This window comes from Ovis aries, chromosome 3 (assembly GCF_016772045.2).
Source record: "Ovis aries strain OAR_USU_Benz2616 breed Rambouillet chromosome 3, ARS-UI_Ramb_v3.0, whole genome shotgun sequence".
NCBI lineage: Eukaryota > Metazoa > Chordata > Mammalia > Artiodactyla > Bovidae > Ovis > Ovis aries.
The window spans coordinates 13,192,107-13,213,588 of NC_056056.1; the positions used below are offsets into that span (position 1 = coordinate 13,192,107).

The 21,482-nt window shown below is 40.7% G+C and overlaps 1 protein-coding gene across 2 annotated transcripts; it reads left to right on the plus strand.

The window, feature by feature from the left end:
- Positions 1-266: 266 nt before the first annotated feature.
- LOC114114132 (olfactory receptor 1J4-like) lies at positions 267-15,123 on the plus strand. Of its 2 annotated transcripts, none has more exons than XM_027968323.2 (2): positions 267-763; positions 14,181-15,123. In XM_027968323.2, the coding sequence occupies exons 1-2, from the start codon at positions 267-269 to the stop codon at positions 15,121-15,123; spliced, it is 1,440 nt and encodes a 479-aa protein (XP_027824124.2). The 2 variants fall into 2 exon arrangements, with proteins under 2 accessions (XP_027824124.2, XP_027824125.2); XM_027968324.2 differs by lacking the exon at positions 267-763 and adding an exon at positions 12,302-12,309.
- The last annotated feature ends 6,359 nt before the right edge of the window (positions 15,124-21,482 follow it).

The window sequence follows — 21,482 nt, forward strand, 5'->3', positions numbered from 1 at the left end:
ATTTATTTTTGATCCACTTTCCTTTGAGAATTTATTGAAACTTCCTCACTATACTTACTAAAGGATTTTCAAATTTCAAAAGTTCAATATGTCACAACCTAAAGTTCAAACCTTATGACTGTTTTTAAAGGTAGAGAAACAAAATAGAAATGAGGTAGATTTTAACTTATCATCCCTCTGCTATGCTAGGGATTCATTTTGATGTGCCTGATTGTTAGTTTCTGCTTCTTTCACTGTCCTTTCTCCCCAGCAGACAGGAGAGGAGCATGAGGAAGGAGAACCAGAGCAGCGTGTCCGAGTTCCTCCTCCTGGGGCTCCCCATCTGGCCAGAGCAGCAGGGCATGTTCTTCGCCCTGTTCCTGGGCATGTACCTGACCACGGTTCTGGGCAACCTGCTCATCATCCTGCTCATCAGGCTGGACCCTCGCCTCCACACCCCCATGTACTTCTTCCTCAGCCACTTGGCCCTCACTGACGTCTCCTTTTCATCTGTCACCGTCCCTAAAATGCTGATAAACATGCACACTCTGGATCAATCCATCCCCTATGCAGGGTGCATAACACAGCTGTATTTTTTCATATTTTTTACTGATTTGGACAATTTCCTGCTCACCTCGATGGCCTATGATCGGTATGTGGCCATCTGCCACCCTCTCCACTACAGCACCATCATGGGACAGGGGCTGTGCACCTTACTAGTAACTGTGTCCTGGATTCTCTCCTGTGCCAATGCCCTGTGTCACACCCTCCTCCTGACCCGGCTGTCCTTTTGTGCTGACCACAGCATCCCCCATTTCTTCTGTGACCTTGATGCCCTGCTGAAGCTCTCCTGCTCAGACACATCCCTCAATGAGCTGGCCATTTTCACAGTAGGAGTGGCCGTCATCGTCCTCCCATTAATATGCATCCTGATCTCTTACGGACACATTGGGGCCACCATCCTGAAGGTCCCCTCCACCAAGGGGATCTGCAAAGCATTGTCCACATGTGGCTCCCACCTCTCTGTGGTGTCTCTGTATTATGGAACAATTATTGGACTGTATTTTTTCCCGTCATCCAGCACCTCCAGGGACAAGAGCACCGTCGCCTCTGTGATGTACACAGTGGTCACTCCACTGCTGAACCCCTTCATTTATAGCCTCAGGAACAGGGACATGAAGGGGGCCCTGGAGAGACTCTTGCACAGGGCAAAAGTCTTATCTCAATGACATTTGTTCATCTTATAACAGACACATGTGTTAACAGAACCCCAGATCCTGGCATGGAATAAATTCTCAGTTAATATTTTATAACTTGGATTGCATCCTATGACAGTTATTGTCTACTTCCTTACAATTCATTAGCATAAATTGTTAATTTTAAGTTGATATTCTTGATTATAAATTTTGTGTATTAAACTGAGAAATTGCACAGCTGGCAGTACTTATGTTTCTCCTCTCATTTACATATTTTACTTAATTTTGTATTTTATTTATTTTTCTTTTTTCAGATTTTATTTTATTTTTTTTTACTTTGCATGGAGGATAATTGCTTTAGAATGTTGTGTTGGTTCTGATGTACAGCAACACGAATCAGCTGTAAGTATACATGTATTCCCTCCCTCTTGAGTCTGCCTCTCACCACCCAGCCTTCTCACCCATCTAGGTCATCACAGTCACTGAGCTAAGTTCCCTGTGTTATATAGCTGCTTCCCACTAGCTGTCTATGTTACACATGGTAGTGTATATGTGTCAATCCTAATATCCCAATTTGTGCCACCCTCTCCTTCCCTGGTGTGTCCATAGGTCTGTTCTGTGCGTCTGTTAGCATCTCTATTCCTGACCTAGAAATAGGTTCATCAGTACTGTTTTCCAGATTCCATATATATGCATTAGCATATGATATATTTTTTCTCTTTCTGACTTACTTCACTCTATATGACAGTCTGTAGGTCAGTCTATGTCTCAGAAAATGGCACAATTTGATCCATTTTTTGGATGTGTAATATTCCATTGTGTATATCTGCCACATCTTCATACCTCAAATCCTCTCCTCCCCTCTCCCCATGTCCATAAATCTGTTCTCCATGTCTGTTTCTCCACTGCTGCCCTGCAAATAAATTATTTGGTACCATCTTTCTAGATTCCATATATATGCATTAGTATGTGATATTTATCTTTCTCTTTATGACTTACTTCACTCTGTATAATACGCTCTAGGTTCATCCACCTCATTAGAACTGACTCAAATGTGTTTCTTTTTATGGCTGAGTAATATTCCATTACTGGCTGAGAGGAGCTACCCCATGTCCGAGGTCAGGGGAGGTGGTTGAGAAGAGCAACCCTATGTCCAAGGAGCGGTGGCTGCATGGGCAAGGAGGGGTGAGAGGAGCTACTCCACGTCGAAGGTCAGGAGGGGTGGCAGTGAAGAGATACCCCTCATCCAAGGTAAGGAGCAGTGGCTGCGCTTTGCTGGAGCAGCCATGAAGAGATACCCCACGTCCAAGGTAAGAGAAACCCAAGTAAGATGGTAGGTGTTGCGAGAGGGCATCAGAGGGCAGACACACTGAAACCAAAACCACAGAAAACTAGCCAGTCTGATCACATGGACCACAGCCTTGTCTAACTCAAAAAGCTAAGCCATGCTGTGTGGGGGCCATCTAAGATGGGAGGGTCATGATGGAGAGGTCTGACAGAATGTGGTCCACTGGAGAAGAGAATGGCAAACCACTTCAATATTCTTGCCTTGAGAACCCCATGAACAGTATGAAAAGTTAAAATGATAGGCTACAGAAAGGGGAACTCCCTGGGTCGGTAGGTGCCCAATATGCTACCGGAGATCAGTGGAGAAATAACTCCAGAAGACATAGGTAAGTGGGTGGTGTTATTAACATGTAAGAATCACAAGGTTCTAAATTTAAATAATGTCTGGTTGAAGGAAAATGACAAGACTTGTCATAATATGGAAAATATTGTTCATTTATAATAAAATTTGATGGAGTTTTAGTAATGTGTTTAAACTAAAAAAAAAAAAAAAAAGAATGAAGGGATGGAGCCAAAGCAAAAACAATATCCAGTTATGGATGTGACTGGTGATAGAAGCAAGGTCCGATGATGTAAAGAGCAATATTTATTGCATAGGAACCTGGAATGTTAGGTCCATGAATCAAGACAAATTGGAAGTGGTCAAACAGGAGATGGCAAGAGTGAACATTGACATTTTAGGAATCAACAAACTAAAAGGGACTGGAATGAGTGAATTTAACTCAGATCATCATCATATCTACTACTGCGGGCAGGAATCCCTCAGAAGAAATGGAATAGCTATCATGGTCAACAAAAGAGTTCGAAATGCAGTACTTGGATGCAATCTCTAAAACGACAGAGCGGTCTCTGCTCGTTCCAGGGCAAACCATTCAATATCAAGGTAATTCAAGTCTATGCCCCAACCAGTAACACTGAAGAAGCTGAAGTTGAACGGTTCTATGAAGACCTACAAGGTTTTTTAGAACTAACACCCAAAAAAGATGTCCTTTTCATTATAGGGGACTGGAATGCAAAAGAAGGAAGTCAAGAAACACCTGGAGTAACAGGCAAATTTGGCCTTGGAGTACGGAATGAAGCAGGGCAAAGGCTAACAGCGTTTTGTCAAGAGAACTCACTGGTCATAAAAAACACTCTCTTCCAACAACACAAGAGAGGACTCTACATGTGGACATCACCAGGTGGTTAACACTGAAATCAGATTGATTATATTCTTTGCAGCCAAAGATGGAGAAGCTCTATACAGTCAGCGAAAACAAGACCGAGAGCTGACTGTGGCTCAGATCAGAACTCCTTATTGCCAAATTCAGACTTAAATTGAAGAAGGTGGAGAAAACTGCTAGACCATTCGGGTATGACCTAAATAAAATCCCTTATGATTATACAGTGGAAGTGAGAAATAAATTTAAGGGACTAGATCTAATAGACAGAGTGCCTGACGAACTATGGACAGAAGTTCGTGACATTGTACAGGAGACAAGGATCAAGACCATCCCCATGGAAAAGAAATGCAAAAAAGCAAAATGACTGCCTGGGGAGGCCTTACAAATATCCATGAAAAGAAGAGAAGCAAAAAGCAAAGGAGGAAAGGAAAGATATAAGCATCTGAATGCAGAGTTCCAGAGAATAGCAAGGAGACATAAGAAAGCCTTCTTCAGTGATCAATCCAGAGAAATAGAGGCAAACAACAGAATGGGAAAGACTAGAGATCTCTTCAAGAAAATTAGAGATACCAAGGGAACATTTCATGCAAAGATGGGCTCGATAAAGGACAGAAATGGTATGGACCTAACCAAAGCAGAAGATATTAAGAAGAGGTGGCAAGAATACACAGAAGTGAAGTGAAGTGAAGTTGCTCAGTCGTGTCCAACTCTTTGTGACCCATAGACTGTAGTGTACCAGGCTCCTCTGTCCATGGGATTTTCCAGGCAACAGTGCTGGAGTGGATTGCCATTTCCTTCTCCAGGGGATCTTCCCAATCCAGGGCTTGAACCCAGGTCTCCTGCATTGTAGACAGATGCTTTACCATCTGAGCCACCAAGGAAGTCACAGAAGAACTATACAAAAAAGAGCTTCAAGACCCAGATAATCATGATGGTGTGATCACTAATCTAGAGCCAGACATCCTGGAATGTGAAGTCAAGTGGGCCTTAGAAAGCATCATTAGGAACAAAGCTAGTGAAGGTGATGGAATTCCAGTTGAGTTATTTCAAATCCTGAAAGATGATGCTGTGAAAGTGCTGCACTCAATATGCCAGCAAATTTGGAAAACTCAGCAGTGGCCACAGGACTGGAAAAGGTCAGTTTTCATTCCAATCCCAAAGAAAGGCAATGCCAAAGAATGCGCAAACTACCGCACAATTGCACTCATCTCACACGCTAGTAAAGTAACGCTCAAAATTCTCCAAGCCAGGCTTCAGCAATACGTGAACCATGAACTTCCAGATGTTCAAGCTGGTTTTAGAAAAGGCAGAGGAACCAGAGATCAAATTGCCAACATCCACTGGATCATGGAAAAAGCAAGAGAGTTCCAGAAAAACATCTATTTCTGCTTTATTGACCATGCCAAAGCCTTTGTGTGGATCACAATAGACTGTGGACAATTCTGAAAGAGATGGGAATACCAGACCACCTGACCTGCTTCTTGAGAAACCTGTATGCAGTTCAGGAAGCAACAGTTAGAACTGGACATGGAACAACAGACTGGTTCCAAATAGGAAAAGGAGTACGTCAAGGCTGTATATTGTCACTCTGCTTATTTAACTTCTATGCAGAGTACATCATGAGAAACACTGGACTGGAAGAAACACAAGCTGGAATCAAGATTGCTGGGAGAAATATCAATAACTTCAGATATGCAGAGGACATCACCCTTATGGCAGAAAGTGAAGAGGAAATAAAAAGCCTCTTGATGAAAGTGAAAGAGGAGGGTGAAAAAGGCTCCAATACTTTGGTCACCGGATGTGAACAGCTAGCTCACTGGAAAAGACCCTGATGCTGAGAAAGACTGAAGGCAGAAGGAGAAGAGTGAGACAAGGGTAAGATGTTTCAATAGCATTACTGATGCAATGGACATGAACTCTGGAAAACTCCAGGAGATGGTGAGAGACAGGGAGGCCTGACATGCTGCAGTCCATGGGGTCATGAAGAGTCAGACATGACTGGGCAACTGAACGACAACAACAGTAAACGTATATGAAAGAGGAATAGATAAAAATGTGGCACATAACTGTTAGTGGGAATGTAAATTGATACAGCCACTATGGAAGATGGTATGGAGATTCCTTAAAAAACTAGGAATAAAACCGCCACATGACCCAGCAATCCCACTCCTAGGCATATACCCAAGTGAAACCAAAGTTGAAAAAGACATATGTACCCCCAGTGTTCATTGCAGCACTATTTACAATAGCTAGAACATGGAAGCACCCTAGATGTCCATCAACAGATGAATGGACAAAGAAGATGTGGTACATATACACAATGGAATATTCAGTTCAGTTCAGTTCAGTTCAGCCGCTCAGTCGTGTCTGACTCTTTGCAACCCCATGAATCACAGCACGCCAGGCTTCCCGGTCCATCACCAACTCCTGGAGTTTACTCAAACTTATGTCCATCGAGTCGGTGATGCCATCCAGCCATCTCATCCTCTGTCGTCCCCTTCTCCTCCTGCCCCCAATCCCTCTTAGCATCAGAGTCTTTTCCAATGAGTCAACTCTTCTCATGAGGTGGCCAAAGTACTGGAGTTTCAGCTTCAGCATCAGTCCTTCCAATGAACACCCAGGACTGATCTCCTTTAGAATGGACTGGTTGCAGTCCAAGGGACTCCTAAGAGTCTTCTCCAACACCACAGTTCAAAAGCATCAATTCTTTGGTGCTCAGCTTTCTTCACAGTCCAACTCTCACATCCATACATGACTACTGGAAAAACCATAACCCTGACTAGACAGACCTTTGTTGGCAAGGTAGTATCTCTGCTTTTCAATATGCTATCTAGGTTGGTCATAACTTTCCTTCCAAGGAATAAGCATCTTTTAATTTCATGGCTGCAGTCACTATCTGCAGTGATTTTGGAGCCCCCCCCCCAAATAAAGTCTGACATGGTTTCCACTGTTTCCCCATCTATCTGTCATGAAGTGATGGGTCCAGATGCCATGATTTTAGTTTTCTGAATATCGAGCTCTAAGCCAACTTTTTCACTCTCCTCTTTCACTTTCATCAAGAGGCTTTTAGTTCCTCTTCACTTTCTGCCATAAGGGTGATGTCATCTGCATATCTGAGGTTATTGATATTTTTCCAGGCAATCGTGATCTTGGTTTTTTTTTTTAATATTTAGATTTCATCTGGTTTTTCACCCTCCTCCTTCACCTTCATCAAGAGGTTCTTTTTGTTCCTTTTTGTTTTCTGCCATTAGAGTGGTATCATCCTCCCATCTGAAATTGTTGATGTTTCTCCCGCCAATCTTGATTCTAGCATATAACTCATCCAGCCGGCATTTCTCATGGTGTGCTCAGCCCATAAGTTAAATAAACAGGGTGACAGTAAGCAACCTTGTCTAACTCCTTTCCTTTCAAACCACCAGACATTTGTTCTCATCTCCTATGCTAGTAAGATTATTCTCAAAAACCTGCATGCTAGGCTTCAGCATTATGCAAACTGAGAACTTCCAGATGTCCATGCTGGGTTTAGAAAAGGCGAAGAACCGGAGATAAAAAAAAAAAACAACAACCAGACATTTAGTACTATGTATTATAAAGATAACTAATGAGAACTTACTGTATAGCAGAGGGAACTCTTCTCAGTGCTCCGTGGTGACCTAAATGGAAAGGAAATCCACCACAGAGTGTTGAGAAGAGTTCTCTGTGCTGTACAGTTCCCTGTGCTAAACTGTTATATTTAAGCGGGGAGGGAGGAGGGAGGGGGGTTCAGGATGGGGAACACGTGTATACCTGTGGCGGATTCATGTTGATGTATGGCAAAACCAATACAATATTGTAAAGTAATTAACCTCCAATTAAAATAAATAAATTTATATTAAAAAAAGGAAAAACAAGGTTGGGCATATTAAAAAAATAATAAAATAAAATATAGTAGTGTTATATTAAATTTTTGTATTTTAATACATAGCAGTATTGTGTGTTGGGAGAAGGTGATGGCACCCTACTCCAGTGTTCTTGCCTGGAAAATCCCATGGACAGAAGAGCCTGGTGGGCTGCCATCTGTGGAGTCACACAGAGTCGGAGACAACTGAAGTGACTTAGCAGCAGCAGCAGCAGCAGCAGCAGCAGCAGCAGTAATGTGTTGCTGCTGCTAAGTCGCTTCAGTCATGTCAGACTCTGTGCGACCCCATAGACAGCAGCCCACCAGGCTCCCCCAACCCTGGGACTCTCCAGGCAAGAACAGTGGAGTGGGTTGCCATTTCCTTCTCCAATGCATGAAAGTGAAAGTGAAGTCTCTCATTCATGTCTGACTCTTCACGACCCCATGGACTGCAGCCTACCAGGCTCCTCCGCCCATGGGATTTTCCAGGCAAGAGTACTGGAGTGGGTTGCCATTGCCTTTACTATATATTAAATAGAATACCAAGGAGAGATAAGAAATCCTAAGTAAACAATGCAAAGAAATAGATGTAAACTACAGAATGGGAAAGACTAGAAATCGCTTCAAGAAAATTAGAAATACCAATGGAACATGTCACGCCAAGATGGGCACAATAAAGAACACAAATGGTATGGACTTGACTGAAGAAGAAGATATTCAGAAGAGATGACAAGAATATACAAGAGAACTATACAAAAAAATCTGAATAACCCAGATAACCATGATGGTGTGGTCACTTACCTAGAGCCAGACATCTTGGAGTGCAAAGTCAAGTGGGTCTTAGGAAGCATCACTACAAACAAAGCTAGTGGAAGTGATGGAATTCCAGCTGAGTTATTTCAAATCCTAAAAGATGACGCTGTTCAAGTGCTGAGCTCCATATTCCAGCAAATTTGGAAAACTCAGCAATGGCCATAGGAATGGAAAATGTCCGTTTTCATTCCAGTTCCAAATTAGGGCAATGTCAAAGAATTTTCAAACAACTGCACAGTTGCACTCATTTCACATGCTAGCAAAGTAATTCTCAAGATTCTCCAAGCTAGACTGGTTCAACAGTATGTGAACCAAGAACTTAAAAATGTTCAAACTGGATTTAGAAACTGCAGAGGAACCAGAGATCACATTGCCAACATCTGTTCAATCATAGAAAAAGCAAGAGAATTCCAGAAAAATATCTACCTCTGCTTCATTCCCTGGTGGCTCAGAGAGTAAAGCATCTGCCTGCAATGTGGAAGACCCGGGTCTGATCCCTGGGTCAGGAAGATCCCCTGGAAAAGGAAATGGCAACCCACTCCAATAGTCTTGCTTGGAGAATCCCATGGACATAGGAACTTGACAGGCTACAGTCCACAGGGTCTCATAGACTTGTGCATGTCTGAGCAACTTCGCTTTCTTTCTACTTTCTTTTCTGTTTCTTTGACTGCACTAAGGCCTTTGACTGTGTGGATCACAACAAGCTTTGGGAAATTCTTCAGAGATGGGAATACCAGACCATCTGACCTGCCTCCTGAGAAACCTGAATGCAGGTCAAGAGGTAACATTTAGAACTGGACATGGAACAATGGACTGGCTCCAAATTGGGAAAGGAGTACCTCAAGGCTGTTTATTGTCACCCTGTTTATTTAACTTCTATGCAGAGGACATCATGAGAAATGCCAGTATGGATGAAGCACAAGCTGGAATCAACATTGCCAAGAGGAATATCAATAACCTCAGATATGCAGATGACACCAGCCTTATGGTAGAAAACCAAGAGGAACTAAGGAGCCTCTTGATGAAGGTGAAAAAGGAAAGTGAAAGAGTTGATTTAAAATTCAACATGCAAAAAACTAAGATCATGGCATTAGGTCCTGCCACTACATGGCAAACAGATGGGAAAACAATGGAAATCATAACAGACTTTATTTTCTTGGGCTCAAAAATCACTGCAGGTGGTGATTGCAGCCAGGAAATTAAAAGACCCTTACTCCTTGGAAGAAAAGCTATGACCAGCCTAGACAGCATATTAAAAAGCAGAGACATTACTTAGCCAACAAAGATCTGTCCAAATCTATGGTTTTTCCAGTAGTCATACATGGATGTGAGAGTTGGACCATAAAGAAAGCTGAGCCAAAGAATTGACACTTTTGAACTGTGGTGTTGAAGAAGACTCTTGAGAGTCCCTTGGACTGCAAGGAGATCCAACCAGTCCATCCTAAAGGAGATCAGTCCTGAATAATCATTGGAAGGACTGATGCTGAAGCTCCAATACTTTGGCCACCTAATATGAAGAGTTGACTCATTGGAAAAGACCTTGATGCTGGGAAAGATTGAAGGCAGGAGAATGGAACAACAGAGGATGAGATGGTTGGATGGCATCATTGACTCAGTGGACATGAGTTTGAGCAAGCTCTGGGAGATGGTAAGGGACAGGGAAGCCTAGCATGCTGCAGTCCATCCAGTCGCAAAGAGTTGGACATGACTGATCAACTGAACAACAACAGAATTGTATACGTATGGCTAATTCACTTTCCTCAAGAGCAGAAACTAATAAACATTGTAATTATACGCCAATAAAATTTTTAAAGAAGAGTTTCTTTTGAATTGCAGATGCATTTTATTATTACGAAGTCAAGATTATGTTTTTTTTAAGAGTTCATGACTTCTGTGGCTTATCTAAGGAAATGTTGCCTACACCATGGTTTTATACTTATAGGTTTTACACAATTGCTCCGTTTCAAGTTATGTTTTGCATGTGGTGCAGCCAAAAGTCCATGTTCACTTCAGACATATTGATACTGAGTCATGCTGACATCATTTTCTGAAACAATATCCTTGCCACGTTAAATTGCCTTGGTGCATTCATAAACTATTAATTGACCTTGTGTGTATTGACTGATTTCAAAATTATTCACTGTTCTATTGATCTATATTCCTATTCTCATGCCAATATTATTATTTTCTTTGCTATGGATTATAAAAGTTTTGAAATTAGGTAAAGTAAGTCCGGCAGTTTTTTTCTCATTTTAAATTATTATGGTTTCCCTTTCATGTCTGTGTAAAATTAAGAAGTATCTTCAAAAAGTAGGCTGCTAATGTTTTTAGCTTTGATGGCGTTGACCCTGTAGGTCAAATGGGGGAGAGAACCAGCTCTATGATAATATTGAATTATCTAGTCTGTGTGCAAGGTATATCTCTATTTTCATCTCCTTTATTTCACCATAAATATTTTGTGCTTTTTAATGTACTAGTATTGCAGGTATTTTGGTAAATTCATCCATATGTATTTTTCAGTTTTTATACTGTTATAAATAGTGTCATAAAACTTTTCAATTCTCCATGCTAGGATATAAAGTACCATTGATTTTTTGATTTTGTTCATCAGCTTTGTAATCCTGCTATCTTGCAAAATCACTTAATGCAAACCAATTTGGAGGGAGATTCTTTTTTGTTTTCTTTTCCCTCTTTTTCTGCCTTTTTAAAGATAAGTTTACTTCTTACTTGTTCATTTTATCTCTATTATTATTAGGTTTATGTCTTTTTTAGCATTGGTTTTTATCCCAGTCCTTCTATGGTGTCATTTTGTGTGTGTGCTGGTGCTATGCAAAATGTAGTATCTTTACCAACTTTATACATAAACGTAAGACTAAACAATATGTAACCAGCATCTGGAGTGACATTTAAGTCTGTGGTATGTCCCCAGCTCTAGTCTGTTTGGGTGTAAAGAAGGAAATCAAAATGTTGGAAGGAGTTTGATATTTGATACATGTATAGAATATTACAATAGCAAATTACTTCACTGTTTATTTATTTCATTCTATAAGCTCTGACTTAAGCAATCCCTTAGGTGAATGAAGACAGTCTGGCTTTATTACCTCTCTTTTCACAGAGCTCAATTTAACCTTCCATTCTTCATGTATTTTTCCTGGACATTTCAAAGTTAGGTTCTTCTGTTTTCAAAGGAGCATGAAGTTCCTCACGGGCATGGGGGAATCATGATAATGGAGCCTGTAAAACTGGAAGCTTTGGAGATGTGAAAGTAACCGTGATCAGACAACTGACACAGAGAAGATTTCAAGGCATTGTATAATCTTTAGTAAGGTTTAACTTTATTAAAGAATTCAAGATTTTTCATTAAAGAATCACTGAGTTAATTCAACAATTTTGTTGTTGTTTAGACATTAAGTTGTGTCCAACTCTTTGTGACTCCATGGACTGCAGCATGTCAGGTTTCCCTGTCCTTCACCACCTCCTACAGTTGCTCAAACTCTTCCCTGGTAACTCAGCTGGTAAAGAATCTGCCTGCAATGCAGGAGACACCCGTTCAACTCCTAGGTCAGGAAGATCCACTGGAGAAGGGATAGGATACCCACTCCAGTGTTCTTGCACTTCCCTGGTGGCTCAGATGGTGAAAAATTCGTCTGTAATGCAGGGCACTTGGGTCAATACCTGGGTTGGGAAGATCCCCTGGAGAAGGCAACGGCTACCCACTCTAGTATTCTTGCCTGGAGAATTCCATGGACAGAGGAACCTGGCGGGCTATAGTCCATGGGGTCACAAAGAGTTGGACATGACTGAGGGCTTTCACTTGCTTTCCCTTTTCATGTCCATTGAGTTGGTGATGCCATCCAACCATCTAATGCTCTGTCACCCGTTTCACTTCCTGCCCTCAATCTTTCCCAGCATCAGTGTCTTTTGCAATGAGTTGGTTCATCAGAACTATTCAGAAAGAGTGCAGCTAAAATTTTTAAATTTTAAGTAGATTGACATGTTGATGTTATATGTATTCTTTATATTTATATGCATAGAAGTAGATATGCAAATATTATTGTGATATATTCTTATAGGAAAAGAAAGCTATAAAATACCATATAAAATAAATCCCATTTATGTAAATATAAAATTTCTTGAATAAAATCCACTTTAGAAGGATAAATGTATAACAGAAGGGTGAAGTTCTTTGATGTACTTGTTTCCATTCATATCTATGTTATTGTATTTGGGTTTCCATCATGAAGAAGAATTAATTTTAAAAGCAGAAAATCAAAAGGGAATCTCCACTTGGAAAATAAATCCCTGCTCACATACCAGGCTATGGCTTAATTCAGGGAAGCATTAAGGGAAGGGTAAGAAGGTCTTTTACATCTTTTGGGGGGCTCACATCCACAGGGCATCACCATGATGTTCTTCCTAAGGACAATGTTTCCTCAAACTCTGCCCTTAGGACCATGTGCATCAGAATTCCCTGGCTGCAGAGTTCAAGAAAGAGCATCACTGAAGGTGGGGCTGGGATCTGCAACTTTAACAAGCTCCCTAGGGGATTCTGTGGCACATCAAAGTTTAGGAACGACTGCCCGAGGGCGTCTGTCTTGGAGAGAGTAAGAAGAAAACTGAGCAATTAATCTTTGTTTAATGCATGTCTCTAACCAGGAGTTTGGGGTCTGTTCCCTTGAGTCTTCTCCCTGTTGGGCAGATGATAGTGTTCACACTCCATTCTGAACTTGGAGATGAACTCCTTGGAGACAAACTCCAAGGCTCATGGATTTTTTCTCTCTGATGCTGGTAAGAGGTTCAGGACCACAGAATTGGCTACATATGGTCTCCAGGTGTCCTACGGAGAAACTGAGAAACCTGTCCTTACTCTCAGCAGCCAAATCACATTAGCATAAAGTTCAGAGTGTAGCTGGTTTCCTTTCCCTATAGCAGGTGTGTATTTGTGTGTGTGTGTGTGTGTGTATGTATGTATGTACACAAGTGGTCTTATTTATGTCAGTTCTCATGCTAGTACCTAAAGACAAGGGGAGAAGGCATATCATGGCTTATCACTTTGACTCTTGATGACAACTCTTTTTATTATGGGTGTGCCTATTCATGAGGTCAGGAGAGTTTGTTGGATCAAGAGAAGATTAGATAATGATAAATATGAGTACTAGTAAAAAAAAATATGTGACTGACGGTAACATTTTTACTTTGTAAAGCAGTGATATTGCAAGGCTGAGATATACGACCCTCTGAGTTCAATCAAGAGATATGATTCTTTTCTCTTTAGCCTTTATACATAATTGAAACTTTGGCAATGTATTTTTGATCCACTTCCCTGTGAGAATTTGTTGTTGAAACTTCCTCCCTATACTTTACTTAGGAAAGGATTTTAAAGTCAGATTTCAGAAAAATCATTATGTCACAATCTGAAAGTCAAACCATAGGATTGTTCTTAAATGTACAGAAACAGAATAGAAATGAGGGAGATTTTCACTTACTATCTATCCCTCTACTAAGATGCTGTGACATTTTCTCTTTGTTGAAAAGACACAGCTGCAAATTATGACTTAGAGATGGCCCCTCTCCTAGATGATGGAAAAGTGCCACTGAGCCAGTTTCTGTTCTGTATCAAACCTCTTCTTGGTTGGTAAATTCCCTGTTTTACATGGTAACGCCATACATTTAAGGGTTTTGCAGGGACATGGCAATGCAGGCAGACACTGACATTCACCAGCAGAAAGGACTCATTATTTTCTGCCTCTGTAGTGAAAATGTGCTACTTTACTATCCTTTTGTTCACAGCAGACAGGAGAGGAGCATGAAGAGGCAGGAAAATAGCAGCGTGTCTGAATTCCTCCTCCTGGGACTCCCCATCTGGCCAGAGCAGCAGGGCATGTTCTTCGCCCTGTTCCTGGGCATGTACCTGACCACGGTTCTGGGCAACCTGCTCATCCTCCTGCTCATCAGGCTGGACACTCGCCTCCACACCCCTATGTACTTCTTCCTCAGCCACTTGGCCCTCACTGACGTCTCCTTTTCATCTGTCACCATCCCTAAAATGCTGATAAACATGCAGACTCAGGATCAATCCATCCCCTATGCAGGCTGTGTAACACAGACATATTTCTTCCTCTTTTTTACTGATCTGGATGATTTCCTGCTCACCTTAATGGCCTATGATCGGTATGTGGCCATCTGCCACCCTCTCCACTACAGCACCATCATGGGACAGGGGCTGTGCACCTTCCTAGTAACTGTGTCCTGGATTCTCTCCTGTGCCAATGCCCTGTGTCACACCCTCCTCCTGACCCGGCTGTCCTTTTGTGCTGACCACAGCATCCCCCATTTCTTCTGTGATCTTGATGCCCTGTTGAAGCTCTCCTGCTCAGACACATCCCTCAATGAGCTGGCCATTTTCACAGCAGGAGTGGTCATCATCATCCTCCCATTACTATGTATCCTCACCTCTTATGGATGCATCGGGGCCACCATCCTGAAGGTCCCCTCCACCAAGGGGATCTGCAAAGCATTGTCCACATGTGGCTCCCACCTCTCTGTGGTATCTCTGTATTATGGAACAATTATTGGACTGTATTTTTTCCCCTCATCCAGCACCTCCAGGGACAAGAGCACCGTCGCCTCTGTAATGTACACAGTGGTCACTCCACTGCTGAACCCCTTCATTTATAGCCTCAGGAACAGGGACATGAAGGGGGCCCTGGAGAGACTCTTGCACAGGGCAAAAGTCTTGTCTCAATGATGTTTGCTCGTCTTTATAACAGCCATGTGTGTTCACAAAACCTTAGCTCCTATATCCCTAGATTTGATCCCAGCATGGAATAAATGCTCAGTAAATGTTTGATAGTTGAATTGCATTCCTTTACAATTATTGTCTATTTCCTAACAGTTCATTAGCATAAATTTGGAATTTTGAGTTTAGGTTCTCGATTTTTGATCTTGTCTATTAGGCTGAGAATTTATATAGCTCTTAGTACTTATGTCTCTCCTCTTATTTCCTGGGAATTTATTTCTTTTTTAAAATGTATTTAATTATTCATTTATTTTTCATTGGAGGATAATTGCTTTACAATATTTTGTTGGTTTTTGCTATGCAGCAACATGAATAAGCTCTAAGTATATGTATATTCTCTCTCTCTTCATCCTCCCTCCAACCCTCCCCATGCTTTGCAGCCCTCTAGGTCATCACAGAGTACCACACTGAGTTTCCTGTGCTATGGAGCAGTTTCTCATTAGCAATCTAATTTACACATGGTAGTGCATGTATATCAATGGTACTCTCTTAGTTTTTCCCACCCTCTTCTTCCCCCTGAGCAAACTCTGTGAAGGACAGGGGAGAATGGTGTGCTGCAGTCCACAGCTTGCAAACAGTCAGACAAGACTTAGCAACTGTAACAACAACTACTCCTCCAACTGTGTCCAGAAATGCATTCTCTATGTCTGCCTCTCTATTCTTGTCTGTCAAATCGGTTCATCACTACCGTTTTTCTAGATTCCGTATGTAGATATTAACATGAAATATTTAGCTTTCTCCTTCTGACTTTTTTCACTCTGTGTGTCCGACCTGGACACCACGTAGACCCGTGCACGTCCCGCAGTGCACAGTCTTGTTTCGCTCGTGGCTGTGTAGTGTTCCACTGCACACGGGTGCCACACCTTCAGTATCCATTCCTCTGTCAGTGGACATCTCCTGCTGTGCACAAAATAGATGACAGATGAGAATATGCTGCATAGCACAGCGAACTCTACTCAAAGCTCTGTGGTGACCTAAATGGGAAGGAGATTTTAAAAAGAGGGGCATACATATGTCTCAGTTCAGTTCAGTTCAGTCGCTCAGTCGTGTCTGACTCTGCGACCCTGTGAACTGCAACATGCCAGGCCTCCCTGTCCATCACCAACTTCGGGAGTTTACCCAAACCCATGTCCATCGAGTCAGTGATGCCATCCAGCCATCTCATCCTCTGTCATCCCCTTCTCCTCCTGCCCCCAATCCCTCCCAGCATCATGGTCTTTTCCAATGAGTCAGCTCTTCACATGAAGTGGCCAAAGTATTGGAGTTTTAGCTTTATCATCAGTCCTTCCAATGAACACCCAGGACTGATCTTCTTTAGGATGGACTGGTTGGATCTCCTTGCAGTCCAAGGGACTCTCAAGAGTCTTCTCCAACACCACAGTTCAAAAGCATCAATTCTTCGGCACTCAGCTTTCTTCACAGTCCAGCTCTCACATCCATACATGACCACTGGAAAAACCATAGCCTTGACGTATGGCAAATTCATTTTACTGAGATCAGAAAATAACAAAACATTGTTAAGCAACTATAGTCCAATAACTTTTTAAAAAAAGTTTCTTTGGAAGAGAAAATGCATTCTATTTTTATGAAATCAAGATTCTATCTTTTCCTTTTAGTGTTGATGACTTTTGTGTCCTATTTAAGAAAATATTACCTACCTCACTTTTACCAAGATTTTGTCCAATGTTTTCTTCAAAATAGTCTTATAGCTATAGTTCTTACACATTTGACCCATTTTGAGTTATGTTTTGCATGTCGTGTGGCTCAAGAGTCCATGTTCACTTAAGCCATATTGATACTGAACCATGCTGGTACCATTTATTGAAACACTATGCTTGCCACATTACATTGCCTTGGTCCACTGTAAACTATTAATTGACCTTATTTGTATTGATCTATTTAAAAATTATTTGCTGTTCTATTGATCTATATTCCCATTCTCATGCAATTATTTTTATTTTCCTTTTGATGGATTATAAAAAGTTTTTTAAATTTGATAAATTATGGCATTTTGCTTTTCATTTTAAGATTTTTTGTCTTCCCTTTGACTTCCATATAATATTAAGAATCACCTTCTACAAGTAGGCTGCTGATACATTGCCTTTGATTGCACTGACCCTATAGATCAACTGGAGGAGAGACTTGGCTCCATAACAATATTGAGCTATCCTGTCTATGTGCAAAGTGTATCTCTATTCACTTTCATTCTCCTTAAATTTACCATGAATGCGTTTGTAGTTTTTAATGTACTGGTATTTTGGTAAATTCATCCATATGTATATTTTGTTTTTTAAACTGTTATAAATAGTATATTAAAATGTTCAATTCTCAGTGCTCACTGTTAGGATATAAAGTATCTTTGATTTTGTTCTTTATTGACCAACTTTGTAGTGCTGCTACCTTGGAAAACTCACTTATTGCAAATAGATTTGGACAAAGATTGTTTCTTTACTTTTCCCTCTTTATTTGCCTTTTTTAGATTAGTTTGTACTATTCATTTGACCTCTCTTATCAACATAGATACGTCTCTTTTTGAGCATCAGGTTTTTACCCCTTTTTTCCATCTTGCCCTTTTGTGTGTGTGTGTGCCTGCACTATGCAAAATGTAGTATGTTTACCAATATTATACATAAACACTAATTAAACTAATTAGTATGTAAGCAGCAGCTGGAGTGACATGGAAGGCTGTGGTAATGTCACAACTCTAGTCTGTTTGAGGTGTAAAGTTGGAAATCACAATATTTTGAAGGAGTTTGATATTTGATACATGTATAAAATATGATGCAATTTTTCTTTGTTATTCATTTATTTCATTCCATAAGCTCTGACTTAGATGATTCCTTAGGTGAATGAAAACAGTCTGGCTTTATTGCCTCCCTTTCCATGGAGTTCAACCTAGACTTCCATTCTTCATGTATTTTCATGGACATTTTCAAAGTTTGATTGTTCTCTCTTCAAAGGAGCAAGCCACAGGCATGGGGGAACTAAGACAATGCAGCCAGTTAAAATGGATGCTTTGCAGATAATAAAGTAACCTTGATCAGACAACTGACACAGGAGAAGATTTCAGAGTGTACTGTAATATTTAACAAAATTTTACCTTATTGAAGATTTAAAGATCCTTTGTTAAAGAATCATTCAGTTAACAAAACAAGAGAGCAACTAAAAATTTGAGACGATTAGTATATTGATGCTATATGTATTTTATGCACTAATAAGCATAGAAGTAGACTTGCAAATATTATTGCAATAAATTTGGAAAAAGAAAGCTCTAAGATATCATGCAAAATAAATCCCATTTATGTAAATATATCCTAAAAGATGTTGCTGTTAAACAGCTGCATTCAATATGCTAGCAAATTTGGAAATCTCACCAGTGGACCCACGACTAGAAAAAGGCAGTTTATATTTCAATCCCAAAGAAAGGCAAGGCCAAAGAATGTTAAAACTATAGTACAACTGCACTCATTTCACATGCTAGCAAGATTATACTCAAAGCCATTCAAACTAGGCTTCAGCAGTATGTGAACCAAGAACTTCCAGAAGTCCAAGCTAGATTTCGAAAAGGCAGAGGAACCAGAGATCAAATTGGCAACATCTGTTGGATAATAGAAACATCAAGAGAATTACAGAAAAACATCTACTCCTCTTTCACTGAGTATGCTAAAACCTTTGACCGTGTAGATCACAACAAACTGTGGAAAATTCTTCGAGAGATGGAAATACCAGAGCACCTTACCTGCCTCCTGAGAAACCTGTGTGCAGGTCAAGAAGCAATAGTTAGCATGAGATATGAAACAATTGACTGGTTCCAAATTTGGAAAAGAGTATATAAAGGCTGTATATTCTCATCCTGCTTATTTATTTATACACAGAATGCATCACGCGAAATGCTAGACTGGATGAATCACCAGCTGGAATCAAGATTGCTGGGAGAAATATCAACAACCTCACATAAGCAGATGACACCACTTTAATGGCAGAAAGTGAAGAGGAACTAAAGAGCCTCTTGATGAGGGTGGAAGAGGAGAGTGAAAAAGCTGGCTTAAAATTCAACATTCACAAAACAAAGATCATGGCACTCTGTTCCGTTGCTCATGGCAAACAGATTGGGGGAAAGTGGAAACAGTGACGGATTTTATTTTCTTGGGTTCAAAATTACTTCATTTGGTAACTGCAGTCATGAAAATAAAAGACACTTGACCTTGGAAGAACAGCTATGACATTTCTACACAACCTATTAAAAAGCAGAAACATTACTTTTCCAACAAAGGTAATTTAGTCAAAGCTGTGGTTTTCCTGTAGTCATGTACGGATGTGAGAGTTGGACCAGAAAGAAGACTGAGTGGCAAAATTGATACTTTCCAAATGTGGTACTGGAGAAGACTCTTGACAGTCCCTTGAACAGCAAGGAGATCACACCAGTCAATCCTAAAGGAAATCAACCCTGAATATTCATTGGAAGGACTGATGCTGAAGATGAAACTCCAATAATTTAGCCATCTGATGCGAAGAGTCAACTCACTGGAAAAGACCTTGATGGTGGGAAAGATTGAGGGAAGGATATAAAGGTGATGACAGAGGATGAGATGGTTGGATGGCATTACTGACTTAATGAACTTGAGTTTGAGCAAACTCTAGAAAATAGCAAAAAACAGTGAAGCCTGGCATGTTGCAGTTCATGGGGTCGCAAAGAGTCAGACATGGCTTAGACAGTGAACAACAGCCACTGGAGCTGACAGCTCCAGTATTCTTGCCTGGAGAATTCCACTGACAGAGGAGCCTGGTGAGCTACAGTCTGTGGCGTTGCAAAAAGTCCGACGTGACTGAGCGACTAACATTTTCATAGAACAACAAATGTAAAGTTTTATGAAGAAAAACCATTTTATAAGTATAAAAAATGAATAAAAGACAGGGGGAATACTTTGACTTTCTCATATTGTATTTGGATTTCTACCATGAAGCAGATTTATTTAAAAGGCAACAAATTAAGAAGGCATCTCGCTTGGGAGAAAACTCCATCCTCACATCCCAAGCTTTGACTTAACTAGGGGAAACTTGAAGCTTGTAGGAAGGGTCAGTGAGGAGGTCTTTCCACATCTCCTTCAGGCTCACACCCATGGGGTGTCATCATGACGTTCTTCCTAAGGACACTGTTTTCTTAGTGTTGGCCCTTCGGACCATGTACATCAGAATTCTCTTGCTGCAGAGTTCAAGAATGAGCATCAGTGGAGTTGGAGCTGGGATCTGCCTCTTTAATAAACTCCCCAGGGCATTCTAGGGAACATCAAAGTTTAGGAACCACTGCCCTAGGGCATGTGTCCTGGAGGGAGAAAAAGAAAACTGAGCAATTAATACATGTTTAATGCATGTCTCTAACCAAGAGTTTGGAGCCCTGTCCCCTTGGATCCCCTCCCTGGTGGACAGAGCAGTCTTCACATCTTCATGTCTGAAGTCGGTGAATTGAAGATCAAGTTCTTTTTTCTCTGATGCTGGTGAGTGGTTCAGGACCACAGAAGTGGATAAGTCTTGTCTCCAGGTGTCCTAAAGAGAAGCTGAGAAACCAGTTCTTACTCAAGGCAACTAGATCAATCAAGCATAAAGTTCAGAAAAGAACTGGGTATCCTACGGCAATAGCAGGTGTGTATTTGTGTGTGTGAGTGTGTGTGTCTGTGTGTGTGTGTGTCTGTGTGTGTGTGTTTGTGTGTATACAGACGTTCAGCATTTCTCTGTGCTCTGGCTATGATATTTTTTAAACTAGTTCTTAAAGCTGAGCGGAGAAGGCATATCAGGGTGTATATCTTTGACATCTCTTGGCAGCAACTGTTTCTATTTGGGATTAGGGAACTCTTCAACAAGAGGATTTTGTTGAATCAGGAGGATATTGGTGAATGATTAATATGAGTGTTAGTAAAACTATATATATAACTGCCAGTAATATTTTTACTTCATAGAGCATGATATTACAAGATTGAGCTCTTAGAAAATCTGAGTTCAGTTGACAAGTAAGCTTCCTTTTTTTTCTTCAACCTTTATGCATAATGGAATCTGGCTATTTAGTTGCTTATTTATTTTTAAAGAATTTTTTGATGTGGATCATTTTAAAAATTCTTTGCTAAATTTATTACCATATATTTTTGCTTCATGCTTCAGTTTTTAGCTATAAGGCATGTGATTTCTTTATATGTGGAACAGGGATTGAACCCACAACCCCTGATTTGCAACTTGAAGTATTAAACACAGGACTGTCAGGAAATTCCTTGGCTGTGTATTTTTGACCCACTTTACTTTGAGAATTCATTGTTGAA

Excerpts from the sequence above, each read along its gene's own strand:
- LOC114114132 (XM_027968323.2), top strand. The coding sequence starts at position 267 with ATGAGGAAGGAGAACCAGAGCAGCGTGTCCGAGTTCCTCCTCCTGGGG. Across the intron at positions 764-14,180 it reads ACCCTCCTCCTGACCCGGCT|CATGAAGAGGCAGGAAAATA; the intron begins GTCCTTTTGTGC and ends ACAGGAGAGGAG.